Raw genomic sequence first — 23919 nt, forward strand, 5'->3', positions numbered from 1 at the left:
GTTTTCATTCCTGCAGCCAGAGATGTGCACAGCTTAGACGCTTTAGTTTCAGGAAGGATGTCATAGATTTTATCATGTGTGCCGTTTAGTCATGTGTATTTATGTGTAGTTATGTGTATTTATGTGTGTATATATATATATATATATATGTAATTATGTGTAGTTATGTATATTTATTTGTATTTATATGTATATATGTAGTTATTTGTATTTATATGTATATATATATATGTATTTATGTATAATTATGTGTATTTATGTTGCTACTTTTATAATTTGCTTTAGTGTGGAGGAAAACTTCTGCATTTTGAAATCCAGTTTTAATTGAAATCGATAAATCTTTAATGTTTGCTTATTTATTCAGTAAAATATGGAATTTATTATAACTGTATGAAGACATATTTGAAGCTGGTCTTTTTTGTAATATTTCAATCCGTTCAGATTTTTTTTTTTTTTTTTGCATTTTTTGAAACGGCAGGGTGTTGTTTTTAAAATTAATTTAATTATGTTTTTATTTAAAGGGACAAAATGCAATGCTTACATTGCACAGAATATAATACTTTTGTAGATTTTTTTAATCTATATTTTTATTCTTACTGTTTTTATTCATTTGTGTTTTTATCAGAAAGAATAATACTTTTATTTAGTTATTTGTTTGATTTTATTGCCTGATTTTTTTATTTTATTGGTTATTTATTTTACACACAAATATTTAACTCAGTTAGCTAATAAATGTATTAATTAAGCTTTGTTTTTTCCTTCAATTTTAACAAGTACACATTTTAAATTAAATTTAGTTGCTTATTTAATAAAAATAAGTGTTTAATTTGGTTATTTTTGTTGATATGCATTGTACTGAAAAATACTGATCACATTTAATGGAACTATAAACTGAGATGAAATCTGACATTAGATAATTCTACTGGGGCTGTTAGATAATTAATCATACAGTATTCAAGCTGCTGGTGTGTCGTACTGAACCGCTATCTGTCCTGACAGAGAAACACTAATTATGTAATCCACTCAGCATCTAATTCAATCTGAGAAAGGAGGACGGGGTTTGTTTTACAGTCTCAGGACGCATCTGCTCTCTGTCTGCTCAAAATCAGACGATGGTCTCCGCTCTCATAGTCTGTTTTTATATTTAGAAACTGCAGCTCATTGATTGATGCTCTTTTTCTTCTTCATTCTCTGTTTGTAGCTCCGGGCCACGTCTGTCTGCTGGAAGCTCCAGACCGATCTCTGAAGCCGGGATCTGAGCCAACGACCGGCAGGAGGAGAGAGGCAGCGTAGAGGCTGGATTAAAATGGGGTAAGTTTAGAAGATCAGACGCCGCCAGCAGCTGCAGGAACTGCTAGATTTACATCTGAACCTGATCCCTGCAACTCGATACTCACAGTTAAATAACCTCTGCTCAGGCAGCTATCAGAATACTGACTCACATAAAACACAAGGAAGTGCTGCAGAAACACTCAGTAACAGACTGGAGATGCAGTCATAGCCTGATGGTGTCTTTGAGCAGCGTTTCTACTACTGATATGACTTTTAAAAGGTTTTCATAGCATAAATTGGTGAATTACTGAAGATATTAGACAGTGAATGCAGTAGATGAGGCAGAGAGGGAAAACCTTGACTGATTCCAGATAATCTTCACTTTTGGTTCCTTCAGATAAAACAAAGATCAACAGATTGTGTAATAGATAGTATTGGGAAAAGAATTCAGATCCTCTACAGTTTAAGTACCAAATCAGCTCAATGAAAACACTATCACCAGTGGAAAGTCCTGGGAAAATAAATTTTAGCAGCCAAATGTAGCTAAATGTTAAAGTGCTAGTTTGGCCCATGTGATTGATATATTATTATATATTTTATATATATATATATATATATATATTAATTATATTGTTATATATGTCGTCATCATCAGTGATCAGCATCAGGTTCCTGCTGAAGGTGTCAGGTTGTTTAAACACAGTTTTATGTCCAGGAGAAAACACTGAAGGAAAAAAGAAATTTCTGTTCCATAAATCTGTCTTCAGGGTTTGTTTTTCTTCTAATCTTTAAATTTTTGATGAGATATTCAATATATAAAATAAAACCACATGAGCCGGTTAAGAGGTAAAAGCTGACTCTTAGTGAAGCTTTTTATCTGAAATGTGACCTCAGCTGCACACTGGAACCTGAAAATGTTGATTTAGTCTCTAACTATGTGCTTTTTAGGTTTGTTGTGTCATTCATTGTACGTTGTAGATCATTTTTCATCTTAAGAAAAGCTAAAACAGTCAGATAAATGTAGTAGAAAGCCTGTTTTTTCCCTATAAATGAAGTGGAAGAATAAAGTTGAATAAAATGGAACAACTCATGTAAAGTACCGGTACTCCAGGGTTAGATTAGGGTTAGATTAAGCTTCCTACATTCAGTACTGGACTGAATGACTGAGCTATTTCCACCACTAATAATAAAGTGACTCAAATTTGAGTGGCTTTTGTGGTAAAGGAGCTGTGAAGATGCAGAAATGACTTCACTGTCTTTCAATATGGAAACATCTCAGCTTGCTTCAGTAAACTTCAACTTGAAGCTTCTTGAAATCAGAATGTGAAATCATCTCACCTCCTGGTTAAATCTGTACCTAAACAAAACACAGAGACATGAAGACTTGTTCCCCATCAGGACCAAGCTTCACTCTTCTGCTTTCAAACTCGTCACCACATTTTGAATCTTCTCTGCAGAGATTTGTTCCCATTCAGTCACAGAAGCAATAAAACCAAACTCTGATGGCTTTAATGCAGTTTTATTTCTGGGTTTTATCTAAGAAAGTCGAGTTCTTCCACCTCAGAGTGATAAACCGTTTCTTTATGGACGTTTTGTTCACAGGAAAGAGGATTCCTCAAACTGTTCATATCATCGTGTGCTGCAGCATCAACATTTCCCTTTTTGGAACAAGAAAGCCGAATTAAATGAATCACATCAAAGGACGCAGAATGAACACTTTCAGCCATATAATTTAGAATTTACACACTCAGAAATACACAGACTGACTGGTTCAGAGGAGGTTTTCGGTCCCAGTGTCAGTGATGCAGCCACTCCGGCCGTGAATCCAATCACAGGAGATTTATTTCCTCGTCTCCATGCCGTCCTCTTTACGCTCTGTGCCATCATATCTGCAGAAATCAGCCCTGTGCATGCTGGGACATGGTGGCTGATTTACCGTCCTGCTGGTAGGGATGAGTTATTCCTCAGAGGAAGAGCAGACCTCCAGAGAGCGTTTATTCTGGCAGTAATTCAACCAGAGCGAGGCTGAGCAGCATTCGCACACAAACACTAATTAGAGCCAAAACTCCACATATCAGCGCTTTCCCTCCCATCTGAATTCTACACTTGCAAAAAATCTGTGTCTCTCAAGCAGAACATTCCTCTTTGGCAGAGCAAAGGAGGAAATCAGGTTTAAATGTATAATTTGGTTCCACATAATAATGATTATGTACCAACAGGCTTTTTATCAGCACAGTAATCTTTATCTAAAAATGATCAATAATATGATGATATATCCAATGAGATCATTTAAATCTGCCAACTATCAACTAAATATTCAAAAAATAGAAAGACACTATCACAGTGATATAAAACTACAGTTATTATGAGGATGATAAAGCTTTAATAGCCTTGAAAAACTAACATTTGGAACCAACAAACAGAACATTTGCTATAAAATCAGTCGTAGTAAAACACAAAACTTCACAGAAGCGTCTCTATTTATGTTTGCCACCTGTTTGATTAAAAGAAAACTGTCGAGCATTTAATTTTTAGTGTTAATAATAGCCATGCTGTAGGCGGGAGACATTTATTTTAGTGGGAATTTGTTTTAAACTAATGTAGATGCTGATATTTGGGAAAATGTTCGATAACTGATTAGTTTAACCCCTGAAGTCTAATATCAGCATCTCTAGGATAGAAAGGTGCAAAGTAAATTTTCCAGATTTCTCCTTTAGTGCTGAAAGATTGATAGTTGTGTCTGTGTAGGTTCTCATTCATCCAGGTCATGGTTATCCAAAGTAGTTTAAATCAATCCACTGGACTTTAAGAAAGTTCCTTGAAGACGTTTCACCCAGGCGTAAACTAACCGTGACGTCACCCGTTGGTTTCAACGCCGAGAAAATGAAGCCCGGATTTTGCTATTTCCTGGTCGCCGTTTTGGATTTTTTGGAGCCAGTGACGTAAAAAGCGTCATCAAACAGGCTGGACCGGAGAGCAACTAGGGGCAGGATTGGCCCACGTTTTACCACAGAGGCTTCTTTTGCTGTCTATCAAGTATAGCCACGCCCCCTGGCTCCGCCAACTTTAACGATTTATTTAAAATTCAGTATTGATTTATTTTAAGATCGGCCACCTGATCTCTCATTTTGACCATGAAAACTAACGGGAAAAAAATCCTGAGCTGTAGAACATCAGTCTATCAAATTTTATTTTTTCCAAAAATGAATTGGGGTCTATGGAGAAAAAGCTTTTTGGAGCCAACCCTAGTGGACGGCGTGATATTGCAAGTTTTTGACACTTCCGGGTTGGCTTCAATTCTGGAGCCAGATGCTACGTCCATCTTTATATACAGTCTATGGTTTCACCTCTCATCCAAGAGGCTTTTTCAGTTCTGGTGGTGGTTGGTGTTGCCTCAGCTTTTAAACCTCTGTGAGGTGTGTTCAGGGCTATTAAGTAGTCAGATGAGTTTTGTTATCGGTCAATGGAATAATAGCCCTGGATACACGTCACAGATGTTTTAAAGCTGAGGCAACACCAACCACCACCAGAACTAAAGAAGCCTCTTGGATGAGAGGTGAAACATCTTCAAGGAACTTTCTTAAAGTCCAGTGGATTGATTTAAACTACTTTGGATTGATAGTTGTGTTAACTGCAGATGTAGAAGCTTCTTTAGAGCCACATTCAGCATTTAAATGAGTTTTATTACCAGGAATTGTCTGAAAAAAGATATTTACACCAATAATCGATTAAAACGCTGACTATTGGATCGATTGAATTGGTCGACCACAACAAATGAAAATAAATCAGTATATCCTGCATCCAACCACTGATCTAAATCCATTCTGTTTTCTCCACTGGTTTTTACTAACAGTTCACAAATCCATGTTTTATTTAAATCCAGAAGTTTCCTAAACCAGCTGAGTTCAAACAGAAGTACAAAGAGCTTTTTTTTAGTTCCACATGAATCCACATGTGGTGCTTTAAGTATTTAGTATGTTGGATTAAAATAAACTACAGCGAGTTTTAAGTAGTATTTGGACTCTAATAGAACTCAGTGGAGTGGAGAAATAATATGTGTGAAGCTTTGAATACACACTCAGAATACCTCCATTTGTTGTTTTTATCTGCCTTTTTTCGCCATGAAAAATATATAAAATATCACTGGGCTTTTCTGTGAAGAAGTAAAAGAGATAAAAAAAAATCCTTTTTTAGTGTTAAAAGGTTTCATGTTAGCTCAACAGACTCGTGTCTGTTTTTTGTTTTTTTGAGCACCGTTCATTTAATAAGCCGCCAACAAATGAAGTTTGAGTGAAACCTCCTCCTGATGAGCTCTGATGGCTCCTTCTTTACCTCCACCCACATCAGGAATCAGTTCATCCATTAGAGCTGCAGGACGACCGGCGGAGCCTCGGCTTTAGGGAACATTTGGGTTTTATTATTCACATAATGCAGCAGGGATGAGCCCTCTGAGTCCCTGTTTCATAATCAGAGTCATAATCACTGCAGAACCTTCCACAGAATGTGAGACACGGAGCTGACATGCTGTATCTTATATAGGCTATATTATATATATTATATGGAGAGAGAGAGCTGCATTACTTCTACTAACCAGACAGTAGCTGCAGCTTAGAAAGACGAGCATATCACTTATCTTCATTACTGTCCCCTCAGCTGACTGCTTTCTCTTAACGTCACACTCATTTCCTCCTCCCTGTCTCATCGTTGTCTCTCTTTTTTTATTCATTTCTCTGCCGTCTCTTTCTGTATCTGTCTCTCCATCGCATGTTTTAATAGCCTGACAAGCAGGGCAATAATCCCTCCATTATTATTCTCACCACAGAGAAAGGAAAAGAAAAAGCCTGAGGGTGTAGACAGGACATTTTTTATATAGAAATCAATGTGATAATTCTGGTAGAGATAGCATCTCTGGTCCACACCTGTGGTTGTCCAGTATTCCAATATGTCTGTGGACTTTATGGTCGTCTTTGTGGCTGAAGAACTGAGCTGCTTCATAAAGCAGGAATTTAAAGAGGCTGTTCTCAGGAATTAAAATCAGTATCACAAGTATGTTTTTTTTCAGTAGAATTGTATTTAAAATAACCAAATTGATCTCCAAATCACCAAAAGAAATCAAATAAAATAGTAACACATAAAACACATTTTAAAAAATGTAAATAAAAAAATCTAGATAGGTAAAGGACAAAATAGAACCTAAATCATAAAAACAGAAAATAGTTTAAAAATGAAATGAACTAACTAACGAATCCCCCACCACCTCAACATCATAAATTATATTCTAAATATATTGTATTAGAAATGAGTGAATCAAAAACACTGAATTAAGTTACTGAATAAATACTGCAGCACTGTGGAGAAATAGATAAATGGAAATAAAAATTAAACCACTCATGATAAATACAATTAAATGGACTAAAATAGATAAAACCAGATGGGCAAAGGAAAAAAATGGTCAAATTTAACAAAAAGCTGATTTAAAAAAAATTAAAAATCCAATAAATACACCGAATGAACTAAAATATGTAAATAAATGAATAAATAGAGCAATGATTAAATAAAATTAGTCTTGAGTCCATTAAACCAACCAGAATCCTGACTGAAGTGTTTGTTTCTTTAAAAACGTCGGCCTGCTGTCCTCAGGTTTCCTCACAGGTTTCTAGAGACTCTCCATTTCTACAAGTTCTAAATCGCGTCTCTTCCCCTGTTTCTGTTTTCAGGCTGCAGATCTTGGTTCCAGCCGACTGCCAGTCCACCGGCCGCCCTCTCTGCCCACCGCCATGCCAGACGTGAAGCCCCCCCCACCATGTGACTACCCCTCCACCTCCACCGCTGCAGCCCCCGCCGGCTCCTCTCACCTGGACCTGGTCATCCACATGGAGCCCTGTATCGCCAACCTGTCCCCCGACCCCCTGTCCTCCTTCCCCCGACACCGACCCGACCTGCCCCCCTACCCGGGACCGGTCTTCCCCCTCCTGGCCCGCTGTAGCAGCAGCACCCTGCTCTCTCACCTGGGCCTGAGGTGCTGCCCCGGCCAGCAGGGCCCTCTGGGGCTGTACTCGGGTCAGGGGTCGGTCCCTGGATCCCACACTGGGAGCGGCGGCAGGAGGCCTTACAGGAGCATGGAGAACCTGAACTGGAGCGCTGTGGTGGATCCTGGCCTGTGCACGCTCAGCGCTGCCCCCTACAGGAGCGTGGACAGTGAGTTTATTCTACGCTATGCCTCCTCCAGCCACTGGTACGACGGGCCTCCGGATGGAGCTCTGGTTGGGCCTCACTCTCCGGAGAGTCTGGCCTTTTACCCTCGACTGCCCAGGAAGGACCTGCCGCTCTTCCCTCAGCTGCTGCTTCCTGGTGGTGTCGACGAATGGGATGCACGAAAGGGCCTGAGGGAGAAGCTCCGCCTCCAGAGTGCCAGGTCAGCCGTGGAGCCTCTGAAGCCCCTCCCACTGCGGCCTCAGGTGACTCTAGAGAGCATGCATAATGGGAATAACGGGGCCAGACCGCCGTGCACGATGCGCATCACCAGCCCAGAGGAGATCAAGCAGGAGGTTTTGAGGCGCTTGCAGCTCCGGAGGCAGAATAGTAGCCCCAACCTCGCTCTCCACAGCTCCCCGTGCATCCCGACAGCAGTAAGAACATCCTTCACGACTGACAGCATCGCAGGAAACAAGAAGGAACCAGACTCTGCATCAGAGCACCGTAGACCTCCTGTGGGACGTTTGCACATCCCGACGTTTGAGGAGTTTAAGAAGATGAGGCAGAGGGACGGGAGTCTAGAGACCACCACGGGAAAACCTGACAGATCAGACAAAAGGACCGAGTGGACCTCTCAGCTGGGTTCGAGTGGAGAGCAGAGAGGAGATCCTGAGGAGGTGGAGGGAGGAGAAAGGACTGGCAGCAGTGATGAAGGGCTGCAGACCTCCTCAGAGATACTGGCCTCCAACACCATGAGCACCACCAGCGCTGCTTCTCCCTCCTCCACCTCGGTTTCTTCGGCCTACTCCCCCATCCGGACCGGACCGTCCCCACGCTCACCGCTGCAGCCACAGGCCAGCTCGGCCCAGGACAAAGCCTCTGTTGTAGGAGGAGACGACGGAGGCGCCAGGCGTCGGAGGAGCAGTCTGGAACCGGCCGGGTCGGTTCCATTCCCGCCCGGCAGGGAGAACTGGGAACGTCCCTCCAGCTGCTGCCCGGCGCTGCTCCTGGAGGGAACCGACCTGTCCAGCTACGGAGCCAAGATCTACAAGATGAAGGACGGGCTCATCGGCTCGGCACTGGACCTCATCAAGAAGAGGTGAGTCTGGGAGGCAGGAGGAGGAGGAGAGAGTTAATTACTCTCAGAAAGGTTTAGATAATCAGCATTTTAACCCTCTGGACCCCAAGCTGGGCATTTATGAGTCACTGTGGCGTCATTAATTACTATAATACAAACACCTGCAGCTCTGTGGAAGCAGGACAACCAGGACTAGAAGGAGAAAAAACAAAAAATATCATCTGTACAGTTTGAGACAATTAGAAAAAACAAAGAAAGTTGCATTTCTTTGATTCTGCAGTAAAGAAAAACAAATTAAATCAGCATGTTCAGCATTTTTCTAAGAGTCCCAAATGTTACCGGAAAAAATGTGATTCTACATGTTAGTGATATTTCACGACTTTTTAATTAGTTTCTTTGTTCGTCTCCTCTCTGCTGCCTGCAGTTCAGCCAGAATTCCCTGAATCTTTATAAAGTGACTGTTGGCTGCAGCTAATTAATATTGCTGTCATTTCTTTGCAGAGAAATGCAGAATTCTTTGTCTTTTACAGAATCTGATTTGAGCACATTGTTGATTTTTGCTGAATTTTAAACTAGACATGTAAAATAAAGTGATATTAATAAAATATGTAACTGCACATTACAGACGGGCAATTTCAGGACGGTCAACAATCTGAAAAGCTGATTCTTGTTCTGGTAAATAGAGCAACTTTGGCAGTTTTTAAAAAGAAAACACATGTTCAAAACCCATCGGTGGGTTTTGGGGTTTGGTTGGTTAGAAAAACTTTCCATAATTTGAATTTTACTGCAGAGGGATATTTAAAATCCAATAGACATAATGTTGTTTCTTCCTACTTACACAACATATTGTGGGATTTTTGCTTTGAACTGACTCCTTCTTCATTTTAATAACGCTGCCATTCTGCATGCTAACAATCTGAACATTTCTTCAGCCACAATCAGAGCAGAGTTGTTCATTCTTTGTGTTTGACTTTAAATACAGACCAGCTCCAAGCAAACAAATGAGAGGAAACAATATTTGATTTATTCTTAATTTCTCTCCGTGCTGCGCTGTACAGTAACAGCAGGTATTACCAGGAAACATATTGTTTTAAAATCCGGTTAATCTTTGTGACGGTGAAATTAGATCTTATAGTCCACGGTATGGGAGCCCTGAGGTGTGTGTTTATTGGTGAAGTGTATGAACGCAGACTTCCATGTGTGTTTGAGTGGGTCAGTGTGTTCCTCTCGTGCTGTTGTGTGATTGGTTTGTCTCAGTTATTGTGATACAGACTGGAGGACGGCATCGTCTCCTCTCACTGTCAGCCGGTGGCAAAATAAATGCTTCATTCTGATCAAGGACAAACAAGACCAGGGTGTCACAGAGGAGCTGCTTGATGAGGCCAGATGAGGAATATAAACTCTTCCTGGCTGAAGGCTCTGATAGATTGGAGATAGACGTTATCTCCACTGACTGTCGCTGCTTTGTCTGCTGCTGGAAGGAATGATGGATGTGTGAAGCTCTACTGCATGAAGGCAGCAGAACAAATACTGCTGTGTGTGATTGGTATATAAAGCTGCAAGTGAAAGTTATTTTTACCATCAGTCCATAGAGTCGATCAAACTGTGAAGAAGTGCTTGAGGTGACGACTTCAGGTGGCTGTTATTTCTGGTTAGGCTTGTGGCTGTATGTGGCTGTATGCGGCTGTATGCGGCTGTATGTGGCTTTACGTGGCTGCTGTATGTGGCTGTTAGAGGCTTTACGTGGCTGCATGTGGCTTTACGTGGCTGCATGTGGCTGCATGTGGCTGCATGTGGCTACATGTGGCTTTACGTGGCTGCATGTGGCTGCATGTGGCTGCATGTGGCTGCATGCGGCTGTATGCGGCTGTATGCGGCTGTATGCGGCTGTATGTGGCTTTATGTGGCTGCTGTATGTGGCTGTTAGAGGCTTTACGTGGCTGCATGTGGCTGCATGTGGCTACATGTGGCTACATGTGGCTGCATGTGGCTACATGTGGCTGCATGTGGCTACATGTGGCTTTACGTGGCTGCATGTGGCTGTATGTGGCTGCTGTATGTGGCTGTTGGAGGCTTTACGTGGCTGCATGTGGCTGCATGTGGCTGCACGTGGCTTTACGTGGCTGTACGTGGCTGTACGTGGCTGTACGTGGCTGCACGTGGCTGCACGTGGCTTTACGTGGCTTTACGTGGCTGTACGTGGCTGTACGTGGCTTTATGTGGCTGCATGTGGCTGCATGTGGCTGTTGGCGGCTTTACGTGGCTTTATAAGATAAGATAAGATAGACTTTATTGATCTTACAAAGGAGAAATTTACTGTTACAGGGCTCTTAGGAACAAAAAACAGGAGTGCAAAAAGTCACGAAGGTGCAAGTACAAGATAATAAATAGTGTGCATAATAACAACTACACAGTATGTGGCTTTATGTGGCTGTATGTGGCTTTATGTGGCTGTATGTGGCTTTATGTGGCTGTTGGAGGCTTTATGTGGCTGTTGGAGGCTTTATGTGGCTGTTGGAGGCTGTATGTGGCTGTATGTGGCTTAATGTGGCTGTATGCGGCTTTATGTGGCTGTTGGAGGCTTTATGTGGCTGTTGGAGGCTGTATGTGGCTGTATGTGGCTGTATGTGGCTTAATGTGGCTGTATGCGGCTGTATGCGGCTGTATGCGGCTTTATGTGGCTTTATGTGGCTTTATCTGGTTTTATGTGGCTGTATGTGGCTCTATGTGCCTGTTGGAGGCTTCACGTCTAGCAGACACAGCGGTTGTTAGCACACTGACACACAAAGCAGAGCTGAGGTTGATGAGAGTCTCGTTAGATTTGAACATAACGTGTGATAAAGGAAACTTCTGGACCAAAACTGGCCTGGTGATGGAGCTACAGGAAAGATGGAAAGTTGTGCAAAAACTGCTAAAACATTTGAATAAAATCTACAAATGTGAATATCAAAGGAACAGCCCAGAGCTCCTTTTGCTTTGTCCTCAGAGGATCAAGGACATCAGCTCAACATTTCATTCCTGTAGAGATCTTTCTCCCAGTTCACTGATCAGTTACTGAACCAGTGATTTCAGCCCTAAAACAGCAGCAGCTCACGTTCAGCTATTTGTCCGCAGAGGATTCATCTTTGTTGTTCAAAAGCCGCCATCACACTCCCCAATGATTTAACCCAACCCCAGGCTCCCTGAATGTTTTAATACTGGAAGATTTATTAATTAAACATGACAGCATTCTGTGTGATCTCTGCACCCCGAGGTGTTTCACTTCCACCAGTAAGACTCTTTGTTAAAGAGCATCAAAAACTGCATACTGAGCAGCAGTACTACAGGAATATTCATATTACTACAGCTGGGAGGGTTTCTTTACAGGTTAGGAGTAGATTGAAGCATTAAAGCAGCACCGTTAGGTTGACAGCTCGCTGCAGTGAAGGTGCATCAGTTATAGCATGTAAAGCTGTGCATATATTCTATGTTTAGGTGTGTATATTTTATGTTTAGCTGTGTATGTTCTCCATTTATTTGTCTCTATTAGATGCACTCGCTCCAAATGAAATATATGGAATTCATTAAAGTGATCCATGCATCAGTAAAACTGACAGCCGGGCTAATTTCAGTGTCACGTCTGGCCGTGGTGAGCGCTGATCTATCACATCCAGCAGCTTCCTGATAAATTAAGCTACAGGTTATTACTTCCCATGCATCATCCAGAGGGTGACAGCTAATGCTGGGAAAGAAAGGCCTTTTTAAACCTACTGAAGGCTTCCTCTAACAGTAATAATTCTGTTTGCCTTTTCTGGCCACAGTTTAATTTGGACTTTTCGTCACTTTTCATCTGCAGCATTGAATTTGTTGAGTTCATGTGTAATTCAGTAAAAAAAAACAAAAAAACGGGCAGTTTCTCAGGGTTTGATGTAGCTTAATATGCTAAATGTGTTTGTGCTGATGGCCGACTATCAGAGGGATGTCGGGAAATTATATTTGGATGTGTCCGGAAAGAAGTCAGCCGTTTAAATGGTTTGGAAGAGACAGTTAGGTAAGAAGCATTAGAATAAAAATACCTCATGTTAATTTACCACAGAGAGATAAAAAGGGACAAACCAGCCAAAACTGAGTGTACCAGAGGGTAAAACTAGTTCTGACTCAATTAATTGACTGTTAAAGCTAGAGTACATAGGAATCTAGATTATAAATAAAATAATGCAGGAATTATAAAACTAAACTAAAGCAAAACTAAACATTACTTTATATCAGTTGTTTGGCAGCATATTTTCTCATTTTTTTGATTGCAGTCACCGGTCAGCAGCAGTTCAGTTTAACCCTTGTGTCGTCCTGCTGGTCAAAATTGACTCGTTTTGAAGTTTGAAAATGTGGGGAAAAAAATTTCAGTGAAACTTCTGATGTCCACATTTTCAACATTTTTGGGAAATCTTTGAACATTTTTTAGTGGAAAAAAAAGAATTGTTAAAAATGTTTCTTAAGAACATTCACACAAAAAATCCACCAAAATCCAGTGAATTTCGCTGGATTTGGATTGATTTTTTTTTTTTTTTAGTGAATGTTCTTAAAGAAAATATTAGAAGTTTTACTGATATAGATGTAATCACTTTAGATATTTTTAGGATGTTTTTGGAAGATTTTTACTCATTTTTTTTGAAAATAGTTACAAGAATTTCTTGCCAAATTTGGGGGATTTTTTTTTTAAATAAAACTTTTAAGGGAAACTTTTATGGAATTATTGGAATTTTCTTTCTGAAGGCTTTGCAAATTTTCAGAAATTTGTGCGGGGAGTTTTTTCTGAATGTCTGGATTTTTTTCAGATAAGGAAGCAATATTTTCTGGTGCCCGTAAATGAAGACAACAGGAGGGTTACAGTCTGTGGATTAACTTATTAAGAACTATCCAAGAACACAAACATCCAGAAGGACTTTTCATCAGCATTACATTTTAAAATGTCTTCTTGTTTTTTAGTTTGAATCCAAAGCAGCCGGTGTGAGGGAGAGGTCTTGGAGCCAATTATTACACCAATTCCCTAATTAACTACCATGTATGTCTTTGGCCTGTCCAGAATCAATCAAAAAACAGGTGACTAAGTTGCAATAAAGCAATTATTACTTGCACTTTCCAATCCTAAAAGTATAAGAGATGTGGATAAGAAGAAAGCAGCATGTGTCCAGCAGAAACAGCAGCAGTTTAGTCGATAAAAAAGTGATACATTGTGGCTCTAAACATGAGGGAAAAGAGGAGATTACATGAAAGTTCAGCCAAGATCACCAAATGGATCCATTGTTGGATAGAAACCACCAGACTAACCATCCTCCACTCCTGTTACAAACAGTCAATATTTCAGGACTTTACCACCGAGAGCCACACATTATGGGTCTATTGAACCTGCTAAACCACAGACACCTTTAATTTGACTAAAACTAGAATGTTCTCTGAAATTGCTGTTGTGATGTTTTCTTTGTTTCTTCTGGCAGCGATAGGAGCGATATTATATTTCACACTCGCGCCTGCTCGACCGTGAAGCTCACCAGTGTTTGGGGAAAAAAACTCAATCAATAAACAGCATGTAGTTCCTGTTGATAATAATGTCCTAAGCAGAATTTAAAGATGTGTGCTTTAAAGCTCCACTAATGTTTCATGTGTTAACAATGAATTAAATAATTTAATGAGGAGTCTAACCTATAGGGATTTGTTAGCTTTTAGTCTCTTTTAGCTCCTTCTTTTGGTTTTGTGACACATTTACTGCAAGATTTCATCAAACAAGCTCTAATAAACCGACAGAAATTTAAAGATGTGTGCTTTAAAGCTCCACTAATCAATGTTTCATGTATTAAGACAGAATAAAATGACTTTATGGAAAAGGAAAGGAATTGAACTTAAAGGAAACTATTAGATTTTAGTCTCAGAGCTCATTCTTTTAATTTCATGACACACTTACCGCTCAGTTTCATCAAACAAGCTCCAATAAACCCACAGAAATGTAAAGATATGTGTGCTTTAAAGCTCCACTGATCTATGATTCATGTATTAACACTGAATGAAATGACTTTATGAGATAGGAAAGGAATTGAACTTAAAGGGAATTCTCAGCTTTTAGTCTCTTTTAGCTTTCTTTTGATTTTATGGCACATTTATTGCACAGTTTCATGAAACCAGCTCCCTTTATGGGATCTCTCAGCACCAGATTTCAGACTGAGTTACAACACAGAAGCTAGTGAGGCTGATATTTTCTTCCAGAGTTAGGTGACAATTAACCAGATGGAAAAGAAGAATGAGTTTTATACTGCAGACCGACACATGATCAGGTTATCTAAATGGAAATGAGGTTTGAAAGAATGAGGTGGAATGAACAACAAAGATCTCTGGTCAGATGGTAAACATGTTTTAGTTGATGGTCTTCTCTCCTGAGGCTCCCTGCTTTCTTTCAGGACTTCTTTCAAGAGTCTTGTTTGTTATCTGCTCTTAAAAATGCATGAGTGTGTCCCTGCAGGCATGTGGTCTGCAATGTGTGACTTGCAGCGAAGTGTAATTCTGTGTGAGATGCATGCCGGCTGTGAGAGGATTTTATCAGACAAAGGAATGGAGGGAGGAAGTGTGTGTGGTTTACGTCCCTGTGGTCCGAGGTTCAGGTGTTAATGTCCTCTTATGTGGCTAATTACTGTCCTCCTGAGGAGAAGTGGAGGGTCGGGGCTGGGGGGGGGGGGGAGGCATTGATTTGGATGTTTGAGGGGTAGAAGAAGAATGAGGAGGAGGAGGCGGAGGAGGAGGAGGGAGGGGAGAGAAGACTCAGCAGGAAGCAGAGGGAAGAATGATAGGAGAGAGCTCAGCCACAATTAGAATTCCATCCCTCCCTGCTCTGACTTTCCCTCTTCCTCCATCCACTTCCTTTCTCCTGCTTCCCTCCCATCCTCCCATCCCTCCCCTTGTCCTTCCCATTCTCTCTCTCCCTCCCTCCATCCATCTCTCCCCCCTCCACACCTCCATCTCCTCTTCCAGCTGCAGTGCAGAGATCTCTGCCGAGGCCCCCGTCAGGCTGTCAGGTGACCGGGACGGAGGCTGTGACATCACCACCTCCTCGACCGACTGTCAGCCCTCCGCCGTTGCCATGGCAACGTCGGCAACGGCCTGCGGAGCCGAGGCTGGCGACGAGGCGCCTGCAGGAGAAGGAGGTGGTGAAGGAGAGGAAACAGCAGAATGCGTAAGGATTTCATTTTGATTTCTGATTTTTAAAGAGCAAAAAATCTCTTAGTGTCGTCTGTGTGTCTGAGATTGATGGAGCTTCGTGTTGAGCAGAAAGATCTATTGGCATTCAGGGATGGCTGAGACAAGCAAGGGGACTGCGACACACACACACACACACACACACACACACACACACTGATGCAGAGGTATTTTGTTGAGACCAGAAACAAGCGTGCAGCACTCTGTCTTCGAGCAACAGCTCACCGTGTGAGGATGCAGCAGAAAGAGGATTAACCCTCCAGCAGCGGGCGGCTGCATGGCTGCTGCTGCTGGTAACTCAACGCTGCATTCCTGTTCTCTGCTGGATTCCTCTCTCTGCTGCAGCTTCACTCCAGTCTCAGCTGCAGCTAGCATCGTGCTGATCTCTGCATTTGCAGAAAAAGCCAGACTGACATGGAGTCGCATCTCTCCTGCATGCTGCAGGGCTGGATTTAGTTTAGGGAACAGATGTCGAGGTGCGTTGTCTTTCTTGTCTTTTTGTCTTTCTTGTCTTTTCTTTCTTTAATTTTTTTGGCTTTGAATTCAAAATGTGGCCTGCCTCTGCATTCCCAAAGTAAGAGCTGCAATCTGATAATTCAGCAGAACGTGAATAATTCTCCTTCATTTCATGTGATCGCTGTGAGCCGAGCATCATGTTGTTGTCTGGTGTGAAGCCATGAAAACCTTCCTGTCAGCTGTTAGCTGTCAGCGTTTAGGGAGGAAACGGTCGATGTAAAGCCAGAATTATCATCTCATCTAGGATGAGGAGCCACATGTTCTAGCTATGACCTCTGAACTCTCCACCTCAGGTCGACTCTCAGGGGCTTCACGGACCCTAAAGTGATCATTTTAAAGCCACATGAGGATATCTGACCATGCTGGATGCTGCAGTATTTGAGGAATTCCTCACTCCAAAAAACACCCAGCAGATGCTTTGAATTGTCACTTGGAGGACGTCTCTCATCTGGTTTCAAGTTCTGATCAGAGGAGATGTTCAGATGTGTGGCCTTGCTGTGTTTACAGTCTGCTAGGAGACTTGGCAGACGATTAGCGCTGCATTTGAGTATGAAATCTGGATTCTTGTCAGACTACAGATCAGAGCGATAACCGAGATGTGTTATGTAACGTCATGACAGCGAACATGGTGGCACTAGAGCTGTGATTTCTGTCCTACTATCATTGTCACCTCATCTGCTCACACAGTTTTGCCGTTTTTTCACCTGTTGCTATGGCAACATGGCCATTTGATTGACACACGTGTGTTTTCCGACTGGCAGCTCTCCAGCCTGGGCTGCCGGCGCTCCAGCTTGGATGCAGCCTATGAGCTGGCGGAGACGGTGAGAGCCCAGCGTGAGTGCCGCCTCCGGCCCCACTACAGCGACCCCATGCCGGCCGACGCCTCCAAACGCAAACAGCTGGAGATGAAGATCGCTGCCGCCGCCCGGCTGCACAGCCACCGCCGAGACCGAGACCGGGACCGAGACAGCGGTAAGACACATGTTCACAGCTGTGCCAGTCAGGTTTTAACACATTGTTGAACATGTTTTCTGCATTTAATGCACTGTATTTTTAACTACACTTAAAATGCAGTTGAGAAACATACTCTAACTTATAGGAAAGTATTAGATTTTAGTCTCTTAAAGGCTCATTCTTTTGATTTTATGACACATTTACCACACAGTTTCATCAAACAAGTTCCAATAAACCCACAGAAATGCAAAGATATGTGTGCTTTAAAGCTCCACTAATCACTGTTTCATGTATTAACATTGAATTAAACAACTTCATGAAACGGGAAAGACGTTTAACTTATGGGAAATTATTAGTTATTAGTCTCTTTTAGCTCCTTCTTTTCCTTTTAAGGCAGACTTACTGCACAATATGGTCAAATAAGCTTTAATAGAACTACAAAAATTTAGATATGCATGCATTGCTTTATAGTGCTGTTAGTCGTTGTTTAATGCATTAGCGCTGAATTAACTGACTTCATGAAACAGGAAAGGAGTCTAACTTATTGGAAATTCTCAGCTTTTAGTCTCTTTTAGCTCCTACTTTTGATTTTATGGCACATTTACTGCACAGTTTCATGAAACCAGCTCCAATAAACCCTGTATGCGACCTGTCAGCGCCAGATTTCAGACACAGAACGTAGAACCCTGTGAGGCTCATATTTTGTTCCAGAGTTAGAGGACAATTGACCAGATGGAAAAGAAGAACGAGTTTTGAACTGCAGACTGCCACATGATCAGGTGAACTAAATGGAAATGAGGGTTGAAAGAATGAGGTGGAATGAACAACAAAGATCTCTGGTCAGATGATGAACATGTTTTAGTTGATGGTCTTCTCTCCTGAGCCTCCCTCTTTTTTTTTCAGGACTTCTTTCAAGAGTCCAGTTATCTGCTGTTAAATATGCATGAGTTGTCACAGTGCTGAACCTGTTTTCTCCATTTAATCCACTGCATTTTTAACTACATTTAAGAAATGATGATGAAAGTGAGGCCGTGGTTCTTCCACTAATGTAATTATCCCGGGAGCCAAATGTCCCTCAAAACTGCAATTTAAAAAAGTTGGAAACTTTTAATCCCCATTTGGATTAAAATCTGCACCAAGCCAGACATCATAGTAGACAGTTACCTGAACTGGCCGATAGTTTCCAATGCTTAAATCCTGTCTTGGAATAAATCTGACTTTAATTCATTCTCACTTTAAAGAATAAAGGTTTTAACTTTTCATCTCCACTACTCAGAACTGAGACTTCACAAAACACTGCAGACTGTTTTAGTCTGAAAACTGTGTTTTGGTCTGGACCGGCAGAAACTGAGGCTTTTGGAAATGATTACACCATAGTTTGCTTTAGATTAGTTTTAACTATCACTGTGCATCATGATCCTAAAACATGATAGTTTTCTGCAAGGACACAGTGGTATGGACTTGGAAAGTTCACAGCCTGGCTCTCAGATCAGCTCAATCTGCTGCACCTGTGAGGTTGAGCTCAGCTGTGTGCTGTTGTCAATCAGCTGGGCGGTGATATAAGGAGGGATCTCCCAGCTACTCAGATGACTGTGAGTAGGTGACCAGGAAGGTTCGACGCCATCAGTCGGCCTTCTTATGGAAACCTAATTGTCTTTGTATCGTGTCAGTGCACAGAACCCAGCGCTTCCTTGCTTTTGTTTTGGGGAATGTTTTTCTTTTTAGGGGTTTTAGTTTTCATTTGGTCTACCACCTTGGTAGATTTAGTGGGGCACATTCAAGCACACACTGTCCCAGGGGTGTCAAACTCCGTTCCTGGAGGGCCACTATCCTGCATGTTTTAGATGTTTCCCTCTTCCAACACACCTGATTCAAATGATCAGGCTCGTTATCAGGCTTCTGCTGAGCTTGATAAGCTGGTCATTTGAATCAGGTGTGTTGGAAGAGGGAAACATCTAAAACATGCAGGATAGTGGCCCTCCAGGAACGGAGTTTGACACCCCTGCACTATCCTCTTTTAGACCACAGAACCTCGTTTTCTGTTTGTGCAGTTTCTGTTAGTTTCACTCGTTAACAGCCTAGGTTCATTTAGTTTCTCAGAAAAGGGAGGGGGGGTGAAACGTAACAGACATCAACCTTAACTACCAGTGGTTAAAATTCAGTATGAATAACTACAGGGGTTAATACAACATGGAAAACAGATTTCCACCCCAAACAACTGACTCCCTGCTTCATGTGTACACCTGGCATGCCAAATGCATTTTCGGGCATATTTGTATGCACGTAAACGACTTCTGGACCTTGCTAAAACACTTGTCTAAAAGGAGATCTGGAAACGAGAACTGATCAGTGTGTGTGTAGAATCAGAATATTTGTAATTGAAACTAGACAGTGTTGAAATGCCAGCAGAGCTTGGACATATGTGGAGCTTTTTAGTGTTAATGTGAGCAACTACACAAAAGTAATGTGGATAAGTACCCACATAGAAAAACACAAGATGGTTGGGTGGTAGATGTCCTCATAAAATGAAGAGTTTCACAGAAAATTTTACAGTAGTGAACAAATTAGTGTGTATTATGCTTAAATATTTGTTTTGTTCCTTCATCTAGTAACACAAGAGTTTGACTCTGAGAATATTAAGAGTTTTTATAAATGGAACCACACATCAACCTTCAATATTGAGTCTAACTTTCCTTGAAATGCCACTAAAATCTGGGGATTTTCTTAAGTTTAGCGAACAAAACATCAGTCATAGTTGTAGCAGAAAAAACAAGACTTTTACTCTCCAACAACAATTCCACATTTAATAATGTAACTTGTAAAATCTCCATCCCAACTCTTCGTATACAGTATTAAAGAGGCTTTTTGTTAAGATAAAAAAAAAAAGCCAAGCTGAGATTGCTCTCACCATGACATCCTCAGGATTACGATTTTCCAGACTAGAAAGCTCCTTAAAAGCCACAAAACAGATTCTACAGCTGATATCACAACCTGAATTATACATGTGCTTAACTCTGATAGGAAGTAGAATATTTAAATCTGTAGAGTCCCTGAAGTGGGTTAATGTAAAGTCGTTTCACCGTCTCATAAGTCATTCAGGTTTGGATTAGTGCTGATTATTTGAACAACTGGACCACCATGGCAGGTGACTCGTCACCAGAACAGGCTTTGACCCCAGTTCGTATCTGATGCTTCTTTCTTCTGAACAGCCCCATCTGTCAATATGTTTCTAGACTTTTTCAGAATTCTGTGTCTTTATTCCATCTCAGTGGAAGATGAACAAATCTGTCCCACTTCTAAAACCAGATTAAGAGCTGCATTTGTTTGGTTTGATTTTCTCTTGTGTAACTTGTGTCATGTTGAACATTTTTGGCCCCATTCTACTGTTTAGTTCCCTCTGCTAATGCTTCCCTGTCAATAGAAGCTCTTAGGTGCTGGACGCCAGCCACAGTGTCAATCAATACGACCTACGCTTTGTGGCTCTCTCTGGAACACACAAAGGATCTTAAAATTATACTGTGAGCAGTAAAAAATATCATCTTCCAGTGATTTTTGTATTAATGTGGAGTGAATATCTCATGCTTGTATGAAACATTTGGTCGCAGCTGAACACATGGCGGTATGGACATGCTATCCATGCGAACAAAGGTTAAGTCATTGATTGGAGGGCTGGAGATCTAATTATCGGAGAAAGATGATATCTATAATAGTATCTTCCTCCTGACATCCTGGTAATGAGCATCCAGATTAAATGTGCATCCATTAGTGATGCTGATCTTCACACTGTGAGTTAGAAAGACTCATAAACATCATGAGTACCAGTCCATCTGACCAACTTATCTGACCTCTCTGCAGCTCCAGCAGCGATCCGGGGCCGATCAGAGCCTCCAGGTGAGGAGCGCCAGGCGGTTCTGGGCGTGACTCGGTCCGGGCAGCACCGCTGGAGCACCATCAGCAGCCTGAGCGCTGACAGCGGGGTGGTGGGTCTCAGCGATGAGCGGGACGAGGAGGACAGCGAGCCTCGGCGCTACCGCCGGAGCCGGGGAGCCGAGGTGGAGCGAGTGGACAGTGGCATCGGTCCAGGTCTGTCCCGCACCTGGAAGAGACCATCGGCCTCCTTGAGAGCCTGGGAGGCCCAGAGACCCTGTCCAGACTGCGGGCTGAGGGACGGAGCCTCCAAGGAGCGAGGAGAGCGGATGTGTGAACGCTGCTCCAAGCTGAGGACGGAGCGAAAGGAAGCTATCCTGGAGTTTCTGAACACAGAGTCGAGCTACGGCGAAGACCTGCGGATCATCAAGGAAGAGTTCTACTGTCCCATGCAGAGTGCCGGGCTGCTGACGGCCGAGCAGCTGCTGGTGGTGTTCGGGAACGTCCAGGAGCTGATCGATGTCAACGACCGCTTCACCGAACACCTGCAGGACAGCATCGACCAGGCCTTCGACCAGGTGACACTCTCACAAACACATCAGACTCTGACTGGGCTTAAACTACCTGATCCTCTTTTCCTGGTTTTATTCCATTAGCTCTGAGCATCTGGTGGTGTTACATAAGTCACATTTAGAAGGACATCAGGGTCACCTTTAGAAGGACGTTTAACAGCATACAGCTGCCTCGAGAGCAATTAGAATGCAAACATTTTGACTTCCTCTTAATTTATATCATGAAAGGTGCTTGAGATTAAATATGTAACATCAGACTCACATAGAGTCCCAGACTCTGCAGGTTAAATGTTCATGCAGCAAAAATAAAATAACAGTCCTTAGATGTCCAGACAGGGAGACATGATGCGGCCCATTAAAGCTCATATTATACTTTTTTCCCATTTTATATCTTTAATAAGCACTAAGTACACACAGAAAACTCTGCTCTTTCCTGTCTGAAATGCCTCATTTCAAGTCCAGGCTTATCTTCTGGTACCTGTTTGTCATCGTGTAACACATGATGACGTCAGTAAACAAAGAGAGCCTAACCCCAACCCCCAACTCCTAACCCTGTAGATCTACATTTCAGTCTAAGCTCAAAGATCAGGGTTTACAGTGTCTGATGAATCTTACCTTCCTTTCATCGGACCCTACCTAGCCTAACTCTAACCCTTAAAGAGAGGGTAAGGCTAGGTAGAGTTAGAGGAAATTTCTACAGGAATTATTTTTAAATGTTGCAGAAAACATGAATTGCAGCATTCGCAGTAGAAAACATTGACCGGATACAAGCTCTGTAATGAATTTGGCACGTTCTGGATACTCATGAGAGTATCATCTAATTCCAGCTTGTTTAATATTTAGTCAAGACTTCACTCCTGAACAGTCTCACTACAGTCTGGGCCTTATAGTGAGATCATTATGGCAACTAACAAGATTTCCAAGGCTGAGAATGAACTTCCAATCTTGATTTCCAGCCACCATGGTCAACAAATCCTTTAATTGGCCAGAAAAACGCATTCACAGTTCCATTAGAAGCGGGCAAACTGGACAGTTCAGAACGGCTGCCCCGTGATGAGATTGTTCTGACGTTTTTCTTGATTTCGGTACGCTGATTTCCATCTTGTTTCCTGAGACTGACACTAATTTCTAGGAGAAGCCAGCTGCTCTCTCATGACACTTCATTTTCAGTAATTCTTGCTGCAGCACAGTTTACCCAGAGCTCCCTGAGCAGTACTCTTTTTCCTCTGCCATACCAGCTGCTTCACTCTTCTCCTGAAGGCCTCAGTAATGACTGCAGTCACTGCTGCTCTTTATAAAATATTTATTAACGATAAGTATGTTCACAGTTTTTCAACTGTATATGCAGCAGTCAGGTGCCAATATTAACAGTAGAACAGGTTTTTCTTGCTGTAATCACTCCTTTTGCTATTATCGGGCATTAAAAGATCCTTTTCTATTGTGCTTCCAATGACAGGTGGAACACAAAATCCATATTTTAGAACTTTTTGAGTAAAAGTTCTGCTCTGCAAAAGGTGTAGCTTTGAATTGATTTGTGTGACATTGATGGCTTCATACAGAGATAAATGTTTGCAGACTACAATGATTTACCATTTATCATTGAGAGAGAATTAAGTTGTTTAACACCCTGAACCCCAAAACCAGACAGGGGTTTTGAAATGTAATGCATGTTATCCTTCAAAACTCACCAAACTTACACTATTTGTCAAAAGCAGAAATTGTGAAAACAGTAAGAATCATAGGACCTTTAGCTTTCCAGCTACTCATCTGGGATGCACCAAATCTATGCTTTAATCCGTGATATTTGATCAAAAAACACTTTATTCTGCATGTCCCTTTTTAAAATCTGCTAAAAGTAAAATACTGGCACTGACCAAATTCTGTAAAAATATAAATGTCTGGGCTCCTCTATGCAATGGTTTAGCCAGAAGAGATTCAGCTGAACTGGGCTGAACTGCAGGCAGTGTTAACACAAAACAGAGAGGAGACAAGCATGGAATCAAATTAAAAATGTGAATAGTCAAATATCTGTAGCATCTAAAGCACCTGTTGGAAAATGTTGATGCTAAGTTTTTTTGAATTCTTGTAAAATTTAAAATGCAGCTCTTTTTCAATGAATTATGACATTATAACTGTGTCCTGCTGCACGACAGACATTTCTGAGTTTTCTGTACTTCTAGTAACGGTTGTTCTGTTTATAGAGATCAAGGACTTTGTATTGTGATGAAAAATTAACCCACTACG

The 23919-nt window shown here is 41.7% G+C and overlaps 1 protein-coding gene across 6 annotated transcripts in view; it reads left to right on the forward strand.

The window, feature by feature from the left end:
• Positions 1 to 23919, forward strand: part of si:dkey-91i10.2 (uncharacterized protein LOC555224 homolog) — a 69581-nt gene that overhangs the window by 41183 nt on the left and 4479 nt on the right. For all 6 annotated transcript variants that reach the window (XM_051959123.1, XM_051959122.1, XM_022195864.2 and 3 more), the window contains 5 exons: positions 1202 to 1311; positions 6990 to 8566; positions 15542 to 15743; positions 17044 to 17254; positions 21092 to 21681. In XM_051959123.1, coding sequence (XP_051815083.1) covers positions 7050 to 8566; positions 15542 to 15743; positions 17044 to 17254; positions 21092 to 21681 — 2520 coding nt within the window. In that variant the 5' untranslated portion in view covers positions 1202 to 1311; positions 6990 to 7049. The remainder of the gene's footprint in view (positions 1 to 1201; positions 1312 to 6989; positions 8567 to 15541; positions 15744 to 17043; positions 17255 to 21091; positions 21682 to 23919) is intronic.

This window comes from Acanthochromis polyacanthus, chromosome 14 (genome assembly GCF_021347895.1).
Source record: "Acanthochromis polyacanthus isolate Apoly-LR-REF ecotype Palm Island chromosome 14, KAUST_Apoly_ChrSc, whole genome shotgun sequence".
Lineage (NCBI taxonomy): Eukaryota > Metazoa > Chordata > Actinopteri > Pomacentridae > Acanthochromis > Acanthochromis polyacanthus.